The sequence below is a fragment of the Oncorhynchus mykiss genome, chromosome 16, assembly GCF_057628025.1.
Source record: "Oncorhynchus mykiss isolate SJ-2025 chromosome 16, ASM5762802v1, whole genome shotgun sequence".
In the NCBI taxonomy this organism is placed as follows: Eukaryota; Metazoa; Chordata; class Actinopteri; order Salmoniformes; family Salmonidae; genus Oncorhynchus; species Oncorhynchus mykiss.
The window spans coordinates 75,203,000-75,224,410 of record NC_143037.1 but is presented as its reverse complement, the minus strand read 5'-3'; the positions used below and the strand labels follow the sequence as shown (position 1 = coordinate 75,224,410).

Sequence of the window (21,411 nt, the reverse complement as noted above, 5' to 3'; positions counted from 1 at the left end):
GCTCCAGTCACAGTTTTCTCCACATCGTTGGGCACATCTCCAACAAGGAATAAGACTTTTGTTTGTTCTACACATTATGATGGTGGACTGGGCGTCCATGTTGGGGCCATGGGGGATGGGTCGCCTGTGCATTGTACAGTTCTGTCTACATCCTAAATGGAAACCTGATCTCTACATAGTGGAGTTTTGGTTCACTAAGCAGATCGTAGCGCTGCTTGCCTCAGTCGCCGGCCTCGCCAGAACGGTTGGCACTGAATCTGTGAGAGAAGTACTGTACATGTACCCAGTAACCACTGGGGCGTGGCTGGTATATATGTACCCAGTAACCACTGGGGCGTGGCTGGTATGTATGTAACAGGTAACCACTAGGGCGTGGCTGGTATATATATATGTACCCAGTAACCACTGGGGCGTGGCTGATGTTGTGGTTTAGGAAGAGAAAAGTAGGTCTGTACAACAACTCACCACACTGTTCGGATTGACGTAGGCCAATGTTTTGACAACAGGTCACACACAGTCAGGCTGTTGCACGGTTAGCAAGGCATCTTACATCTCGTCTAAAGATATTCAAACTGTTTACAGTAAAGCTGGATCATATTATTTGTTTACCATGTTACTGTTCTTCTGTATCTTGTTCTGAAACTATTTTCACCACCAGATGTTAAATAGTGGTGCTTGAATATGGTATCAAGAGTCCAAAAGGATGTTGGAAATGACACTGAATCTATGGGTGTGGGTTGGCATTGTGTTGCATCGTGTTATGGATTGGAATAGAGAAAAAGTGGCTCAGATGTGGCAACAGGTCACAGGTCAGGTCATCATCAGATTTGTGGGCGTGATAGTATGGTATCAAAAATCAACAGTCTAAAATAATGTGTAAATGGGTGGGGTTTGGGTGGATACTAGGTTGTCACATCAGCTGGCTAGAGTTGTCACTATCATGGTAGTGTGAATGTCTTCTCCTCCTTTCCTTACTCCCATCCAATCAGTGCAGGGACTTGTTGTTGTGGAAATATTCCTGCAGTGGAATGACTCAGCATTCTGGAACTCTGGAAGGCTCTAGAATGTCTTTCATCATTCTCAATGTTCCACCGCCAGGGAAGTAGGCTAGGGGTCCTGTGGTCGTGATGGCCACTGAGTTTTAAAACCGTCTGGCCGGCAAGAGACTCTCTCCAGGCAGTCTTTTTTCTCCAACACCACATGATCTCCAGTCATGGGTTCCCCCAATCCCCCTGGCACTAGGGCTCTCCCATCACATGAATACATTTAACATCTTATCGGGAAACAAAATCGGTTTCTGACTCACTCCTTCTCGTAAAATGAATTAAATCTAATCTGAGGTTGTGTACGGCGAACAAATAACACATTATGTGAGTTAATTCAGGGACAGAACGGAGAGCATAGTACGGTCATTTAGGCAGGGTTGAATTTTTCACCTGAATGACCCACCCGTCAGCACCTCCATCAATGTAGCCTATGGAATTCTGTAAGTAACAGGCGGATGGGTGGGCGGACCAAAGAGCAGACAGACAGACATACAGGGCAGGCCTGTTTACTGAGGGTTTATTCAAGCTGAGTATATACACTACCGTTCAAAAGTTTGGGGTCACTTAGAAATGTCCTTGTTTTTGAAAGAAAAGCAAAAAAAAAAAAATCCATTAAAATAACATCATATTGATCAGAAATACAGTGTCGACATTGTTAATGTTGTAAATGACTATTGTAGCTGGAAACGGCAGATTTTTTAATGGAATATCTACATAGGCGTACAGAGGCCCATTATCAGCAACTATCACTCCTGTGTTCCAATGGCACGTTGTGTTAGCTAATACAGGTTTATCATTTTAAAAGGCTAATTGATCATTAGAAAACCCTTTTGCAATTATGTTAGCACAGCTTAAAACTGTTGTACTGATTAAAGAAGCAATAAAACTGGCCTTCTTAAGACTAGTTGAATATCTTGAGCATCAGCATTTGTGGGTTCAATTACAGGCTCAAAATGTATAGAAAAAAAGAGCTTGTGAGACGATGTCAATAGCCTCCAACACTCTACTCAGCAAACTGGATGCAGTCTATCACAGTGCCATCCGTTTTATCACCAAAGCCCCATATACTACCTACCACTGCGACCTGTATGCTCTCATTGGCTGGTCCTCGCTACATATTCGTTGCCAAACCCACTGGCTCCAGGTCATCTATAAGTCTTTGCTAGGTAAAGCTCCGCCTTATCTCAGCTCACTGGTCACCATAGCAACACCCACCCGTAGGACGGGCTCCAGCAGGTATATTTCACTGGTCATCCCCAAAGCCAACTCCTTCTTTGGCCGCCTTTCCTTCCAGTTCTCCGCTGCCAATGACTGGAACGAATTGCAAAAATCACTGAAGCTGGAGACCTATATCTCCCTCACTAACTTTAAGCTTCAGCTGTCAGAGCAACTTACCGATCGCTGCAGCTGTATACAGCCCATCTGTAAATAGCCTATCAAACCAACTACCTACCTCATCCCCATATTTGTTTTTCTGCTAATTTGTACACCAGTATTTCTACCTGTACATCCTCATCTGCACATATATCACTCCAGTGTAAATTGCTAAATTGTAATTACTTCGCCACTATTGGCCTATTTATTGCCTTACTTCATTTGCACACACTGTATACAAATTTGTCTAATGTGTTATTGACTATACGATTGTTTATCCCATGTGTAACTCTGTGTTGTTTTTGCCGCACTGCTTTGCTTTATCTTGGCCAGGTTGCAGTTGTAAATGAGAACTTGTTCTCAACTGGCCTACCTGTTTAAATAAAGGTGTTTCCCTCTGCTCCAGTCCCTCGATTGTTCTTGGTTTACCGGTGTTGACCATTCTGCCTGCCGTTCTGTACCTTTACCCCACGTATCTTGATTACTGACCTCTGCCTGCTGTCCTCTACCTTTGCCCCACCTATCTGGATAACTGACCCCTGCCAGCCCTTGACCTGTCTTTTGCCTGCCCCGGTTGGATTAATAAACTGTTGTTACTTCGACGTTGTCTGCATCTGGGTCTTACCTGAAACATGATGGTATGAATTGGTCATGACTGACCCTGCAGACACGGGCCAGCTGCGCAACGCCATCTCCTCCCAAGGAGCCACCATCGGTAGGCACGAGGAATTGCTTCGTGGCCTTATGGAGGGGGTCCAAAAGTTGGCTGAATACCATGACCGGCATTGGACATTTTGCTGGAGCAATTACGCGGGTTGACTGGGAGGCAGCCTACCACGGTGGTAAACCCACAGCCCCTCAGTAACTCAGCTGTTAGCAGCTCATCGCCATTCCACCTTCTTGGGAGTCCCGCTTACCTCCCCCGGAACTATTCAATGGAGAGCTGAGCACCTGTCGGGCGTTTCTAGCTCAGTGTGCCCTCATCTTCGAACTTCAGCCCTCCTACTTCTCCTCAGATTGCTCCAAGATAGCCAACCTCATCACGCTCATGACCGGAATCTAATCCAGCTTCAGCAGGACTCCCGCAGTATGGCAGACTATGCGGTGGATTTCCGCATGTTGGCAGAGAAGAGTGCTTGGAACCAGGAAGCGCTGTTCGATATGTTCATGCACGGCGTCTCGGAGGAGGTCAAGGACGAGCTTGCTGCTCGGGAGTTACCTAGAGATCTCGATTCCCTCATCGCATTGACCATCCGAATCAATGGGCGATTATGGGAATGATGGAGGGAGAGTAAATTTGATTTTGCTCGCACGTCCAGGGATTTCACCTTGCCTCCGAGTCATCCCAGAAGTCCCAGACGGTCCCGTTGCCGAGAGAACCCGAGGCTTTCCGACCTTCCCCGAGAGTCGCCGAGGACGGCTGAGTCACCGCTTCCCGAGCCTATGCAACTAGGCAGAGCTGGGCTGTTGCCAGCGGAACGGCAATACAGAATCAACACGAAGAGTTGTCTGTATTGGGGACTCTTGGTCATTTTGTGTCCTCTTGTCCTTTAAAAGACCAGGTTCACAGGTAGGAGTTCTCTGGTGGGCAATATCGGCCAGGATCCAAGAATGTCAAGCCGGATGCACTGTCTCGCCGCTATAACCTTATGCTATTACCCCGGAGCCCGAGACTATCCTTCCCACCTCGTGCCTGGGGTATAGGGAAGCAGGTCCGGGAGGCGCAGTGTTCCCAGCCGAACCCCGGAGGGGGGTCCAGATAACCAGATGTTTGTGCCTGATGCAGTCCGCTCCGCGGTCTTGGCTTCCGTCGGACCCTGGCTTTTGTGCTACAATGCTTTTCGTCCCTGACGTCTCCGCATTCGTCAACAGTTGCACGGTTTGTTCACAAAACAAGACTCCTCGACAAGCTCAGGCTGGTCTTCTCCAATCACTGCCTGTCCCTCACCGTCCCTGGCCTCACATCTCCCTGGACTTCGTCACGGGTCTTCCCCCATCTGATGGCAACACCGCCATCTTGACAGTGGTTTTCCAAAGCCGACCACTTCATTCCTCTTCCCAAACTACCCTCTGCCAAAGATACGGCCCAGCTCATGATGCAGCACGTCTTCCTGATCCATGGCATACCAGTCGACATGGTCTCTGACCGGGGCCCTCAGTTCTTGTCCCAATTCTGTAAGGCGTTCTGCACCCTCATTGGGTCATCAGCCAGCCTGTCCTCCGGGTTCCACCCCCAGTCCAACAGCCAGTCGGAGCAAGCCAAACAGGACCTAGAGACTACTCTGCGCTGCCTGGTCTCCGCCAATCCCACCACCTGGAGCCAGAAGCTGGTGTGGGTCGAATACGCCTGCAAACACCTTTCTCTGCACTGCCACGGGCCTATCTCCTTTTGAGTGTTCCTTGGGGTATCAGCTCCCGCTCTTCTCTGAACAGGAAGAGGAAGAGGAGGTCGGCATACCTTCTGCCTCATATGTTTGTCCACCTCTGTCATCGTAACTGGAGGACAGCCCGGTTGGCCCTCCTCTAGACCACCTCCAGGAATTGACGACAAGTGGATCGCCACCAGACCCCGACATCGTCTCGGGCAGAAGGTAAGGCTTTCCACCCTGGATCCAAAATCATTAGCCCCTCTGCTGTTCGTCTTCTGTTGCCCCGAACCCTTCTTATACATCCTACCTTTCATGTGTCCAGAGTTAAACCCATGTCTCACAGCCCTTTGTCTCCTGTTTCCAGGCCCACCCCTCTCCCTCTTCTCATCAACAGCCAACCGGCTTACACAGTGAGGCCTCTCCTGAAGGTTTGACCTCGGGGCAGGGGGTTCCAGTACCTGGTTGACTGGGAGGGCCTCATCACAGATTTCCAACACCGGCATCCCAGTCAACCAGGTATGTGCCCAGGTAGGACGCCAGGGGGTGCCCCTAGAGAGGGGGGGTACTGTCACACACTGATCTGTCTCACCTGTCTTTGTGATTGTCTCCACACCACTCCAGGTGTCGCCCATCTACCCCATTATCCCCTATGTATTTATACCTGTGCTCTCTGTCTGTTGCCAGGTAATTTTTTTGTCAAGCATACCAATGTTTTTCCCTCTGCTCCTGTCTCTCGATTGTTCTTGTTTTCCCGGTGTTGACCATTCTGCCTACCCTGAGTCTGCCTGTCGTCCTGTACCTTTGCTTCACCTATCTGGATTACTGACCCCTGCCTGCCCTTGACCTGTCTTTTGCCTGCCCAGGTTGGATTACTAAACTGTTGTTACTTTGATGTTATCTGCATCTGAGTCTTACCTGAACCATGATAAGAGGATGCCACAACTAGGCTCTGCCATCTAATAAACTCGTATTTTGGACAATGGCTTTTCTAACATTTTATACAGTAGGTAGGCCTATACATGTTTTGCATGCTTATAAACATGTATTCATATTCATGTACAGTACCAGTCAAAAGTTTGGACACACCTACCCATTCAAGGGTTTTTCTTTATTTTTACTATTTTCTACATTGTAAAATATTAGTGAAGACATCAACTTTGAAATAACACATATGGAATCATGCAATAACCAAACAAAGTTAAACTAATCCAAATATATTCAATAGAAACATAATGGACATTAGACCAGTGGAAATGTATTCTTTGGTCTGATGAGTCCAGATTCGAGATTTTTGGTTCCAACTGCCGTGTCTTTGTGAGACGCAGAGTAGGTGAACGGATGATCTCCGCATGTGTGGATCCCAACGTGAAGCACGGAGGAGTAGGTTTGATGGTGTGGGGGTGCTCTGCTGGTGACACGGTCTGTGATTTATTCAGAATTCAACACTTAACCAGCATGGCTAAAACAACTTTATGCAGTGATACGCTATCCCACCTGGTTTGTGTTTAGTGGGACTATCATTTTTTTTTCAACTGGACAATGACCCAACACACCTCCAGGCTGTGTAAGAGCTATTTAACCAAGAAGGAGAGTGATGGATCTGATGCAGCATCAGATGACCTAGCCTCCACAATCACCTGACCTCAACCTTATTGAGATGGTTTGGGATGAGTTGGACCACATATTGAAGGAAAAGCAGCCAACAAGTGCTCAGCATATGTGGGAACTCCTTCAAGACTGTTGGATAAGCATTCCAGGTGAAGCTGGTTGAGAGAATGCCAAGAGTGTACAAAGCTGTCATCAAGGTAAAGGGTGGATATTCACACATGCAAAGAATATAACATATATTTTGATTTGTTTAACACTTTTTTTGTTACTACATGATTCCATATCTGTTATTTCATAGTTTTGACGTTTTCACTACTATTCTACAATGTAGAAAATAGTACAAAAAAATAAACAAAGAAAAACCCTGGAATGAGTAGGTCTGTCCAAACTTTTGACCGGTACTGTATATTTCCTTTGATAATTGTACATATTCTGAATCATAAATATTAACAAATTGATGAAGCTCACTGAAGGGACAAATACTTCCATAATGGAGAGAAATAGGCTAGTAATGGCATCTTTTTGTAGGCACTCCTCCGTGGCTCGTTGGACAAAACCTATTGGGAAATGAATGCCGTTTTTGGATAAACGCCCGGAAATAAGGTCCGTGGTAAACACAGGTTTAGGAGATCTGATACGTTTTGTTCTATCAGCTAACGCGACTTTTTGTGAATTTTTAAGCATTTATGTAATTTTAAAAAAAAGCACATAAATCACACTAAGGCTTCATAATTCATAGAGGTCATGTTAGCTGACTGCTTTTATCTCATAGAACAAAACATGAAGGATTCATAATTCATAGAGATCAGGTTAACTGACTAATAGTAACTCATAGAACAGAACATGACGGCTTCATAATTTATAAAGGTCATGTTAACTAACCCTTATTTTGACAGATCTCCTAAGCCGGTGTTTATCTCAGACCTTGTTATCGTCGTCGACCCCAAAACCCTATTCTCTCCCCGTTCATTTTCCCCATGGGGGAAAAAATTGGCAATATGGTCAAAAATATGACAACAAAAAGTAGCTTTTTGGTCTTAATTTAAGGTTAGGCATAAGGTTAGAAGTGTGGTTAGGGTTAATGTTAGGTTTAAAATCACATTTTAAGAAGATAAATTGTAGAAATCATTGTTTAGGTTTATGACTTTGTGGCTGTGCCAACTAGTAACAACCCTACAAGCTGGCGAGTAGTCCTTAAAACCGGAAATTAGTTACCCCTGGTTCGTTTAGTCATGTGGAAAATTGGTTTTGGGATAGACGACGATAATAAGGTCTGAGGTTAACACAGGTTTAGGAGATTTTATATGTTTTGTTCTATGAGATATTAGTAAGTTAACGTGACCGTATTTTTGGCGTTTATCCAAAACCCTACAAAAACTCAATTCATTTCCCCATAGGCTTTGTCCAACGAACCATTGCGAAGTTAGTGCCTACAAAAATACGCCATTATTATTGCTCTCTATCGGTATATCCATAATCTTTGTCTCTATAGAATAGCTGCAGTGCCCTCAACCAAGCTTGACAAGGCTTTGCCAGCGATCAGAAAGTTGTGTGATAGGAAGTGCGAATGGGGTCTTAACCAATCAGAAGACTCGTTTTCAGTGTCAAACACAGTAAAATCCAATCACAGCGGGCTATCTGCAAAGGTGTGTAATATCCATCCCATAGACACAATTTCATGCACCGTTACATTGTATAATTTTTGGACAAGGAGTTGCACGGTGGACAATTGGACCTAATGTATCTCGGCACATTATTGCGTCTGATTTGTTGTTAGCTGGGGACTTCCGAATTTTTTTCCGCGCATCGGGACGTAAAACTAAGCGCTCTGGAGACTGGAGCGCACCGCCTCAAATAGTCTATGACCCATGCAGAGCATACAAAGCCCGAAGTAGGTTACCACTCGCTGTCAGGACTACTGTTTGTGTTGATGTCATCGGCGGCCGTGTTCGAACCGGAGCGAACCACGATTTATAGTCAGGATTACTAGAATAACAAAAATATATCGTACAATAATAGTCGTGTTTTTGGCCAACAGTGAATATGGGAGTTCTGGCGCACTGTGTTATTCTTTTTATATTCCAGCATTTGACGTCATCTTATGATTTTAAAGAAGGACAATATAACAGCGGTCAGTATGAATTTGTGAAAGATCCCAGTTTGAATATCGAAAAGAGATCACCAGATTTAGATCCGTTTGATTCTGAATCATCCGACCACATTAGGAGCAGAAGAAGTGCGGATCAAGGAGACTGTGACCGTCTCCAGGGATTCGACACCAAGTTGACTAACAACACCCAAACCGTAAGTTAACCCCGCAGGTCCGGTTAGGTTACACTCACCCACATAATAGGTTAATGCTCTTCAGGTGACACTTTACCTCGACAATTATCCTCATAATGACTTGACTGCTCCCTTCTCAAATGACGTGGGTTTTAACAGTGCAACTGATCTGTTGCGGTTGCCATGCAACTAACCAAATAGCATATACTTTCCAGTTGTGTAAAACACTTCTTGTGTTAATGCTACGGCATGTGAACGAGATCAATGTTTTCATGTTTGACTCACTGAACTATCGTTAAGCCAGCCCTTACCCCCCCTAAAGAAATATTGCCGTTTTGAAACTGCGGTAAAAGTACAGTAACTGCAATCGAATGTTGTATCTTGGACGCATTTGCAGCATACTGCAGTTATACGGCAATCTGACTGCGATATTTTTTCGTAAGGGCTAATGAGGATTCATAATAAATGCAAATCAAGATAAATGTTTATTTGTCACATGCTTCGTTGACAAGTGTAACGCGTACACCCCTCCCTTTACTTACGGATCTGTTTCCAACAGCATATGATTGACACAAGTAGGCTACTGGAGTTAAAGATTACTTCAACCCCGTACAGTGCAGGACTATGGGTTATAATCTTCAATTTAGCATCTCTGTAGCTAATTGTTTTAGGGTATCCGTAAATCATGTCACGTTTAATCTTATGTGAGTTTAGCATACAGTTTGTCTTCTGTTCTACAGCTCTAATACAGTATAGAAATACAAAGAGCAATTAATTTAAATGTTATATCCCGCCCAGTGCCGTACTGCATGGAGGCCATTCTCCAGTCTAGTGTAAACATATACTAATATGCGTCTCCAGTTAGTCCGGTCTCTCAACTGTTCCCTGTCTAATGGTTATGAGTCTGACCTATATTTCCCCATAGGAATGATGCTGCTCTACTTCATACTAGGCCTTGTTTAGCTACCTTTTTTTCTCCACATGGCTTGAACTGGCATTGTTTTTCAATAAGGATATGTTCTTTATCTATGTAAGCTATAGACAATAGTTGTAACCCAGTGTGCCGTTTGATAGTTAGGTAATTCATGGAATGATGGTGGTGTACTTAATGCTACAAATTACATGGCCTGCTAGCTTGTTTTCATTTTCTGCCTAACTCTAGAATAGATAGTAAAATATCCTGTGTAGTCCATGGAGAGTATTTCATATCCTGTGTAGTCTATTTCATATCCTGTGTAGTCTATGGAGGGTATTTAATTTCCTGTGTAGTCTATGGAGAGTATTTCATATCCTGTGTAGTCTATGGAGGGTATTTCATATCCTGTGTAGTCAGTGGAGGGTATTTCATTTCCTGTGTAGTCAGTGGAGGGTATTTCATTTCCTGTGTAGTCAGTGGAGGGTATTTCATATCCTGTGTAGTCTATGGAGGGTATTTTCAAGAAAGTACTGGTGTCATCGGGTGTGAGTTTAGTTGTTAGGCATTTAGCTTATCAAATTCACACATGCAAAACCTGTAGGTCAGGCTACCTTGTTATCATGTTCTGACTCAGTGTGTCTGGATGGTAAAATGTTTTTCAAGAATGGTAATAGGCTAGGCATATAGGGAAAGGGTGTGTGTAGTTAGATATGTTCACAAGCAACTGTTTCTGCTTCTGAGAGCACATCGGACATTTACAATAAGCTACTTGGCAGAACTGATGAGAATTGGGAGTAAGGCCCATATTCATAGGTTTTTGACCATCCATTGATCAGCCTTGAGATGTTTCTACAACTTGATTGGAGTCCATCTATGGTAAATTCAATTTATTGGACATGATTTGGAAAGGCACACACCTGTCAAGGCACAGATCTGGAGAAGGGTACCAAAAAAAGTGAAAGAAGTTTGGAACCACCAAGACTCTACCTAGAGCTGGCCTCCTGGCCAAACTGAGCAACCTAGGGGAGAAGGACCCGATGGTCACTCTTGACAGAGCTCTAGAGTTCCTCTGTGGAGATGGGAGAACCTTCCAGAAGGACAAACATGTCTGTAGCACTCCACCAATCAAGCCTTTACGGTAGAGTGGCCAGACGGAAGCCACTCAGTAAAAGGCACAAGACAGCCTGCTTGGAGTTTGTCAAAAGGCACCTGAAGACTCTCAGACCATGAGAAACAAGATTCTCTGGTCTGATGACACCAATATTGAACTCTTTGGCCTGAATGCCAAGCGTCACGTCTGGAGGAAACCTGCCACCATGTCTACGGTGAAGCATGGTGGTGGCAGCATCATGCTGTGGGGATATATTTCAGCGTCAGGGACTGGGAGACTAGTCAGGATGAAGGCAAAGCTAAACGAAACAAAGTACAGAGCGATCCTTGACGAAAACCTGCTCCAGAGCGCTCATGACCTCAGACTGGGGAAAAGGTTCACCTTCCAACAGGACAACAACCCTAAGCACATAGCCAAGACAACTTAGGAGTGGCTTCGGGACAAGTCTCTGAATGTCCTTCAGTGGCCCAGCCAGAGCTCGGACCTGAACCCGATCGACCATCTCTGGAGAGACCTGAAAAATAGCTGTGCAGCAACGCTCCCCATCCAACCTGACAGAGTTTGAGAGGATCTGCAGAGAAGAATGGGAGAAACTCTCCAAATACAGGTGCCAAGCTTGCTTCATATTTGTAGTCATTTAATTGCTGCCAAAGGTGCTTCAACAAAGTACTGAGTAAAGGGTCTGAATATTTATGTAAATGTGATATTTCAGATTTCGATTTTTCTAAAAAGCAGTTTTTGGTTTGTCATTATGCGGTATTGTGTGTATATTGATGAGGTGGAAAAATACAATTTTAGAATCAGGCTATTTTACCTTTATTTAACTAGGCAAGTGAGTTAAGAACAAATTCTTATTTTCAATGACGGCCTAGGAACAGTTAACTGCCTGTTCAGGGGCAGAACAACATATTTGTACCTTGTCAGCTCGGGGATTCGAACTTGCAACCTTTCGGTTACTAGTCCAACGCTCTAACCACTAGACTACCGTGCCGCCCCTGTGGGAAAAGTCAAGGGGTCTGAATATTTTCAGAATGCACTGTACATCATGAACAAGCTGCTGACTGCCTTTCTTAATGATGTTGTCCTCAAACACCCTGTAGCTAGCTCTTCCTTAAAGCACAGTCTAATTTCAGATCACCAGATGTCCTTGAAACAAGGCTATATTATTATCTGGCTGTGTTAACACAGGATAGAGTAAACCATTTTTTTTAACAACATCTTACCCAATACGTCTGTGGTCTATTCGGATAACAAAACCGCTTACTCACAGACACCTCGTTGATTTAGTTGGTAGTTCCTGATAAGAATGTGTGTGTATGTCCTGTTCTTGATTGTCCTTACCGCCGTCCTTCATTACCTTCTAGCAAGTGAAAACAAATTACATTTAGTATAAACATTTTAGTAGGAACTTATAACGATGCACTTTCTTCTAAATTATTACCTTCTTCCTCCTACATATGAATGTGTTATTGCACGTTGGCTACATCACACATAAGGAAGCTTGACATGATTCAGATGTGGTAACACCAGGCCCTGAGGTGGAAAGAGTAGGGACACCACCTCCTGCACCCTAGTTAACCTCTGACAATGAACAATCAGCTTTATAGTCAGTCCTTGGCAACAACTTGTACATCTCTGAACCAACCGTGAATAGGACAAACAATGACCACTTAGTCATTATGGGCTTCCCAAAACATAATAAATGGATTCACTCCTGTACGTACAGTATTGTGTTGTCACAGATCTTCTTAGAGTCATGCACTGATAATGATCGACATAGTTTCAGATCTAACGGCATTCGTCCAGCCATTCCAAAGCGATATACTTTGCACAGTTGCTCTGTCCCAGCCAGACCTTGAAGCCAAAGGCAGGATTATGGGTAATCTAGGGACTAAATGTGTGTCCCAAATGCCACACTTTCTCCTATGAGCCCTGGTCAAAAGTAGTGACCTTTTATAGTGAATAGAGTCCTATTTTGGAAGAACCCTAAAGACTGAAGGCAGAATTCCAAGAGGCTCAACCTAAATGTCCTCCATAGGTCCAACATATTCCTGTTTGGGTACCGTACAGCATAGTTCCCACTGCAGCTTATAGTAGACCTGGGTTTACATACTATTTGAAATATTTCAAATCTATTAAATACTCTGAGAGTTTGACTGGAGTGCCAGGTGCACTTTTGGGATTGGTCTATTGGTTCCATTGCAGCAGGCAATCTCAACCAAGCATAGATGTAAGTATTTAAAATGATTTCAAATACTATTTGAACCCATGTCTGGTTTATAGATAGTACTGCCCGGATGTGGCCTGGGCCTAATCCTACGAATGTCCACATAGTGAAAGAGTAGAGTAACCGCTTGATGAGATTAAGAGTTTTAAGTATCTTATTCTAGCTAGCTAGCAGAACCAACAGCTCCGGTCAGAAATCCATGCTTTTGGTTTAATTTCCCTGGCACTGTTTCCACATGCTTAACGTTTTAGAAGTTGTGGCACAAATCCCATTTCAAGTCATATTAGCATTTGTTTTCACGCATCATTTTCAAATCATCTAGAAGTGACTTTGTTGAGCTTAACAATCCATTTTAGATCCTTTTAGGAGGATTTTGGAGAAAAAAAATGCTAATATCGGGATATCGATTTGAACTTGCAACCTTCCGGTTACTAGTCCCAACGCTCTAACCACTAGGCTACCCTGCCGCCTCTACACTCTAACCACTAGGCTACCTGCCACCCCTACACTCTAACCACTAGGCTACCTGCCACCCCTACACTCTAACCACTAGGCTACCCTGCCGCCTCTACACTCTAACCACTAGGCTACCCTGCCACCCCTACACTCTAACCACTAGGCTACCCTGCCACCCCTACACTCTAACCACTAGGCTACCCTGCCACCTCTACACTCTAACCACTAGGCTACCCTGCCATGTAAACTAAATCATGGATTGGCTGTCATAAGGAAAACAACATGTCATTTTTGTAATTTGGGTTAAGTACGTGTACGTTTGACTCTTCTTCTAAAGAGGATTTGGCAGTTGATTGACAGTTGGGACTACCGTAGTTGTACTATAGTGCAGCCTCCTACTGTGAGGACATTTTGGCCCAAGGCCTACTGGTCTGGTTCTGCACGCTAAGGATTAGCAGTGCGTGGCTTTGTAACACTCTAGTGTCTACATGTGATGCGTTGTAACACTAGTGTCTACATGTGATGCGTTGTAACACTCTAGTGTCTACATGTGATGCGTTGTAACACTAGTGTCTACATGTGATGCGTTGTAACACTCTAGTGTCTACATGTGATGCGTTGTAACACACTAGTGTCTACATGTGATGCGTTGTAACACTAGTGTCTACATGTGATGCGTTGTAACACACTAGTGTCTACATGTGATGCGTTGTAACACTCTAGTGTCTACATGTGATGCTTTGTAACACTCTAGTGTCTACATGTGATGCGTTGTAACACTCTAGTGTCTACATGTGATGCGTTGTAACACTAGTGTCTACATGTGATGCGTTGTAACACTCTAGTGTCTACATGTGATGCGTTGTAACACTAGTGTCTACATGTGATGCGTTGTAATACTCTAGTGTCTACATGTGATGCGTTGTAACACACTAGTGTCTACATGTGATGCGTTGTAACACTCTAGTGTCTACATGTGATGCGTTGTAACACTCTAGTGTCTACATGTGATGCGTTGTAACACTCTAGTGTCTACATGTGATGCGTTGTAACACTCTAGTGTCTACATGTGATGCGTTGTAACACACTAGTGTCTACATGTGATGCGTTGTAACACTCTAGTGTCTACATGTGATGCGTTGTAACACTCTAGTGTCTACATGTGATGTGTTGTAACACTCTAGTGTCTACATGTGATGCGTTGTAACACTAGTGTCTACATGTGATGCGTTGTAACACTCTAGTGTCTACATGTGATGCGTTGTAACACTCTAGTGTCTAGTGTCTACATGTGATGCGTTGTAACACTTGGGTGTCTGGAGAGTGAGAGGCAGACGAATGGTACAGCAGTAGGGAGGGAAAGGGAATTAGGTTCACTTGTGCACACACACAAACATACATAATACTTATGTTTCTTAGCTATTTGGGCACTTTATTAAATGTAGATTAGGCGTATAACTTTCTTATATGTATATGTATATGTATGTATATATATATATATGTATATATATGTATGTATGTATGTATGTATGTATGTATATGCGTATATATATATATATGTGTATATGTATGTATGTATATATATATATATATATATATATATATATATATATATGTGTGTATATATATATATATATATGTGTATATGTATGTGTATGTGTGTTATATGTCTAATCTATATTTTATAAAGTGCCCAAATAGCTTTTTAGCATTTACCCGTATGTTTAATATAATGACCATCTTCCTTGAATACACTATATACACAAAACTGTGTGGACACCCCTTCAAATTAGTGGATTCGGCTATTTCAGGTGGCAGGTGACAGGTGGGTATAAATCGAGCACGCCGCCATGCAATCTCCATAGACAAACACTGGCAGTAGAACGGCCGGTACTGAAGAGCTCAGTGACTTTATACGTGGCACCGTCGAAAGATGCCACCTTTCCAACAAGACAGTTCGTAAAATTTCTGCAATGTTAGAACTGCCCCGGTTAGCTCGAAGTGCTGTTTTTGTGAAGTGGAAACATCTAGGAGCAACAACGGCTCAGCCGTGAAATGGTAGACCACACAAGCTCACAGAACTGGACCGCCAACTGCTGAAGCGCGTAACACGTAAAAATGAATCCTCGGTTGCAACACTCACAACCGAGTTCCAAACTGCCTCTGGAAGTAAAGTCAATGTCAGCACAAAAACTGTTAGTCAGGAGCTTCATGAAGTGGGTTTCCATGGCCGAGCAGCTGCACACAAGCCTAACATCACCATGCGCAATGCCAAGAGTCGGCTGGAGTGGCGTAAAGCTCGCCGCCATTGGACTCTGGAGCAGTGGAAACGCGTTCTCTGGAGTGATGAATCATGCTTCACTATCTGGCTGTCCGACAGATGAATCTGTGTTTGGTGGATACCAGGAGAACGCTACCTGCCTGAATGTATAGTGCCAACTGTAAAGTTTGGTGGAGGAGGAATAATGGTTCGGGCTAGGCCCCTTAGTTCCAGTGAATATAAATCTTAATGCTACGGCATACAATGACACTCTAGATGATTCTGTGCTTCCAACTTGTGGCAACAGTTTCAGCATGACAATGCCCCTGTGCACAAAGCGAGGTCCATACAGAAATGTATTGTCGAGATCGGTGTGGAAGCACTTGACTGGCCTGCACAGAGTCCTGCCCTCAACCCCATCAAACACCTTTGGGATAAATTGGAACACCGACTGCAAAGCCAGGCCTAATCGGTGCCCGACCTCACTAATGATCTTCCAGCTGAACGGAAGAAAATCCCCTCAGCAATGTTCCAACATCTAGTGGAAAGCTTTCCCAGAAGAGTATAGGCTGTTATGGCAGCAAAGGGGGAGGGATCAACTCCATATTAATGCCCATGATTTTGGAATGAGATGTTTGACGAGCAGGTGTCCACATACTTTTGGTCATGTAGTGTAAATTCCAGTTAGACAACGTGCTGCCAGTCAGAACAAGATATTTTGGTCATGTGGTGTATATCCTTATTACGTTGTTAGATCTTCTGCAGTTAATTTTCAAGATCACGTATGCCTAAAAACCACTCCTGTATTACACACCCCATGACTAATGTGATGGCTTGCTTCCTTTTTAGTTACAGTTGAAGTCGGAGTCATTAAAATCTCGTTTTTCAACCACTCCACAAATTTCTTGTTAACAAACTATAGTTTTGGCAAGTCGGTTAGGACATCTGATTTGTGCATGACACAAGTCATTTTTCCAAAAATTGTTTACAGACAGATTATTTCACTTATAATTCACTGTATCACAATTCCAGTGGATCAGAAGTTTACATACACTAAGTTGACTGTGCCTTTTAAACAGCTTGGAAAATTCTAGAAAAATATGTCATGGCTTTAGAAGCTTCTGATGGGCTAATTGACATAATTTGAGTCAATTGGAGGTGTACCTGTGGATGTATTTCAAGGCTTACCTTCAAACTCAGTGCCTCTTTGCTTGACATCATGGGAAAATCAAAAGAAATCAGCCAAGACCTCAGGAAAAAAATTGTGGAACTCCACAAGTCTGGTTCATCCTTGGGAGCAATTTACAAACGCCTGAAGGTACCACGTTCATCTGTGCAAACAATAGTACGCAAGTATAAACAAGTATGAACACCATGTAAAACACGCAAGTATAAACACCATGGGACCACGCAGCCGTCATACCGCTCAGGAAGGAGACGTGTTCTGTCTCCTAGAGATGAACGTACTTTGGTGTGAAAAGTGCAAATCAATCCCAGAACAACAGCAAAGGACCTTATGAAGATGCTGGAGGAAACCGGTACAAAAGTATCTATATGCACAGTAAAACAAGTCCTATATCGACATAACCTGAAAGGCCGCTCAGCAAGGAAGAGGCCACTGCTCCAAAACCACCATAAACAAGCCAGACTACGGTTTGCAACTGCACATGGGGACAAAGATCGTACTTTTTGGAGAAATGTCCTCTGGTCTGATGAAACAAAATTAGAACTGTTTGGCCATAATGACCATTGTTATGTTTGGAGGAAAAAGGGGGAGGCTTGTAAGCCGAAGAACACCATCCCAACCGTGAAGCACGTGGGTGTCAGCATCATGTTGTGGGGGTGCTTACAGGCCTACAAACCTGACTCAGTTACACCAGCTCTGTCAGGAGGAATGGGCCAAAATTCACCCAACTTATTCTGGGAAGTTTGTGGAAGGTTACCCGAAACATTTGACCCAAGTTCAACAATTTAAAGGCAATGCTACCAAATACTAATTGAGTGTATGCAAACTTCTGACCCACAGGGAATGTGACGAAAGAAATAAAAGCTGAAATAATTTGTTCTCTCTACTATTATTCTGACATTTCACACGTTTAAAATAAAGTAGTGATCCTAACTAACTAACCTAAAACAGGTTTTTTTTTACTAGGATTAAATGTCAGGAATTGTGAAAAACCTGAGTTTAAATGTATTTGACTAAGGTGTATGTAAACTTCCGACGTCAACTGTATGTATGTGATGCATATCAGTCAGTCAACAATAAACAGAATGCAAATATTCTGATTTATCTCACTTTTTTTTTTCTTCTCAGTATTCCTTCAATGACCTGAGTGGGTCCGTGTCACTGGCCTGGGTTGGAGACGCCACTGGGGTGAGTTTTACCATGTTCCATTCTGTCATAATTATGTGCTGATTTTAAATGATCATTGTGTCAAACTCATTGATGGAATACAGGTGTTCTTTACTAAAGCAGCAAGGCCCGTGGGGTGTGTGATTTATATATGACCAATACAGCTCTTAGCCGTGGTATATTGACCATAGACCACCATCCCCCTGAGATACCTTGTTGCTATTATAAACTGGTTACCAACGTAATTAGATTAGTAGAAATACGTGTTTTGTCATACCCTTGGTATACGGTCTTACATACTACGGATTTCAGCCAATCGGCATTCAGGGCTCGAACCACACAGTTTATACTAGTCCTGAAGCTGGACTTGTTCTCTACAGGTCATCCTGGCTCTGACAACATTCCAGGTGCCGTTCTTCATGTTGCGATTCGGTCAGTCTAAACTCTATCGAAGGTAAGGGTTCTTCATGTTGCGATTCACCACCAGTTATGTCGCAAGAATGTCCGCGTAAGAATACAGCTATTATTTGAGCTGACAACTGGTTAAATATTTAAAAGTATATTAAGTGTATTTGGACAAGAAAGTGTCCTTATTTGACCGTCTCACCTCCTTCTCTGCCTCCTCAGTGAGAACTACGGGAAGTCGTTCCAGGACGTCACAAACCTCATCAACAACACTTTCATCCGGACAGAGTTCGGCATCGCCATCGGACCAGAGAACTCTGGGAAGGTAAGACTCGTTTTGTGTTTAAAACCCGTGAACTAGCTTACATGGCATATAATGGCAACACTTTTACTGAAAGCTTAGTTACTTTTCTAAGTTTATAATACGGGATGTCTCCGTATGTAGCAAAAAAAAAATCTGTTCGATGTTCCTAATAGTTCTAGGAGTTAATTTGGTTTTGCCTGTCCTGCTCCTCTCAGGTGATCCTGACAGGTGATGTGTCTGGCAGCCTGGGCTCTCGTATCTTTATCTCCAGAGACTTTGGGAACAGCTTTGAGCAGCAGGACCTTCCCTTCAACCCCTTGATGCAGATCATATACAACCCCATAGACGCCAACGTTCTCCTGGTCATCAGCAACACTGTGAGTGGGGGGGTCAGGGTGTTTGTGTGTGTGTGCTTGCTTATGGAAGCTGTGGAGTAATACAACATATTCTTACTTCTCCTAACACCCAGACCCATCAGCACACACAAGTTATCAGCACTTTTACACACCTGTCGTCTGGCCAGTCTCCCGTGATGTAGCGCTCAGGATTGATGAGCTGTTCAGACCTTCTTTATCTATGACCTTATTCCCACTACAAGATAATAAAGGAGAGTCTGAGGAGTGGCCAATTCATATTACATCCTTGCCTTAGCCTTTTGTTGTGTCTGGAAACGTGACATTCTTGGGTCGCAGCTCAAATTTACCGTAAATATCACAGTAGCCACTAGCCATTTAAGCACAAACTATTTAACAATCCAAGCCCGTGGGCCCCCCCGCCTTGCTCTGGGGGTCCCCAACCCCCCCAAATATATAATAATAATAATAAAAATAATAATAATAATCAATATATCTAAATTGAATCCATTTTAAATTTGGGCTGTAAAACAACAAAATGTTGACTAAGGCAAGGGGTGTGAATCCTTTCTGAAGGCACTAGCTCTCTAGCAGGAGTTAGCTGTGTAATGTCAGCTAATCTAATGTGTACGGACAAGAAAATAAACCCTTTAATAAAATAAACCCTTTAATTGTCTGCACATACTTGTGAATTGTTACATTATTCAAGAGCGTAATATGGTTCAGAGGTAGACTGGCTCTGGCAGCCAAAACAGCCAAAATACTCCATCTAAACGTGAATCCATTCTCAATTGTGATACGATTCTAGAAACATAAAGCCCTTTACTTTCATATCGCATAAAAATTATTTTAAAAATGCAAAATACCCACTGTTTTAACCTGCTTTTTCACAGTTGCAGAAGAAGATGGTGTTTTTCAGTGACATCACATTTCTGGCGGCCATTCTTCCATTCCACACAGGTGTTCGGAGCTTCCGTCTGTCTTTAATTTAATCAGTTTGAGGTTCTGAGAGCTCTGGAGCAGGTTTTCATCAATAATCTCTCTGTTCATCTTTGCCTCGATCCTGACTAGTCTCCCAGTCCCTGCTGCTGAGAAACATCCCCACAGCATGAGTCTGCCACCACCACCATGCTTCACCGTAGGGATGGTGCCAGGTTTCCTCCAGACGTGACGCTTGGCATTCAGGTCAAAGAGTTCAATCTTGGTTTCATCAGATGAGAGAATCTTGTTTCTCATGGTCTGCGAGTCCTTTAGATGCCTCCTAGCAAACTCCAAGCAGGCTATCATGTGCCTTTTACTGAGGAGTGGCTTCCGTCTGGCCCCTCTACCATAAAGGCCTGATTGGAGGAGTGCTGCAGAAATGGTTGTCCTTCTGGAAGATTCTCCCATGTCCACAGAGGTTCACTCTGACATCTGACTCTGTTCATCGGGTTCTTGGTCACCTCCCTGACCAAGGCCCTATTTAAATATTTTTTTAACCTTTATTTAACTAGGCAAGTCAGTTAAGAACAAATTCTTATTGACAATGAGGGCCTACCCCGGCCAAACCCGGACAACACCCTATGGACTCCCAATCACAGCCAGATGTGATGCAGCCTGGATTCGAACCAGGGACTATAGTGATGCCTCTTGCACTGAGATGCAGTGCCTTAGAACGCTGCGCCACTCGGGAGCCCCTTCTCCCCCAATTGTTCAGTTTGGCCAGCTCTAGGTCTTGGTGGTTCCAAACTTCTTCCATTTAAGAATGATGGAGGCCACTGTGTTCTTGGGGACCTTCAATGCTGCAGACATTTTTTGGTACCCTTTCCCAGATCTGTGCCTCGACACAATCCTGTCTCTGAACTCTATGGACAATTCATTCGACCGTGTGGCTTGTTTTTTTCTCTAGCATGCACTGTTAACTGTGTGAGCTTATATAGACAGGTGTGTGGACTCCAATCAAGTTGTAGAAACATCTCAAGGATGATCAATGGAAGCAGGATACACCTGAGCTCAATTTTGAATCTTATAGCCAAATGTCTGAATACTTATGTAAATAGGGTGTGTCTGTTTTATACATTTGCTAAAATGTCTAAACCTGTTTTTGCTTTTTTCATTCTGGGGTATTGTGATGTCATTCTGGGGTATTGTGATGTCATTCTGGGGTATTGTGATGTCATTATGAGGTATTGTGATGTCATTATGGACTATTGTGTGTTGATTGCTGATTGCTGAGGAATTTTTATTTATTTAATCCATTTTAGAATAAAGCTGTAACGTAACAAAAGGTGGAAGAAGTCTCGGGGTCTGAATACATTCCGAAGGGACTGTATGTACTCTTAGGCTTACACTAGCATATCAAAGTGA

General features: G+C 43.5%; 1 protein-coding gene across 3 annotated transcripts in view; it reads left to right on the top strand.

The window, feature by feature from the left end:
- LOC110492692 (sortilin) overlaps positions 1-21,411 on the top strand; it is a 43,167-nt gene continuing 21,756 nt past the window's right edge. The window contains exons 1-6 of one of the 3 annotated variants that reach the window (XM_090203933.1): positions 4,619-5,011; positions 5,154-5,305; positions 17,965-18,024; positions 18,384-18,457; positions 18,631-18,733; positions 18,928-19,089. In XM_090203933.1, coding sequence (XP_090060059.1) covers positions 18,423-18,457; positions 18,631-18,733; positions 18,928-19,089 — 300 coding nt within the window. In that variant the 5' untranslated portion in view covers positions 4,619-5,011; positions 5,154-5,305; positions 17,965-18,024; positions 18,384-18,422. Of the gene's footprint in view, positions 344-4,618; positions 5,012-5,153; positions 5,306-7,934; positions 8,702-17,964; positions 18,025-18,383; positions 18,458-18,630; positions 18,734-18,927; positions 19,090-21,411 lie in introns of those variants that run through there. The other 2 variants (XM_090203932.1, XM_036947731.2) reach the window with 2 other exon arrangements.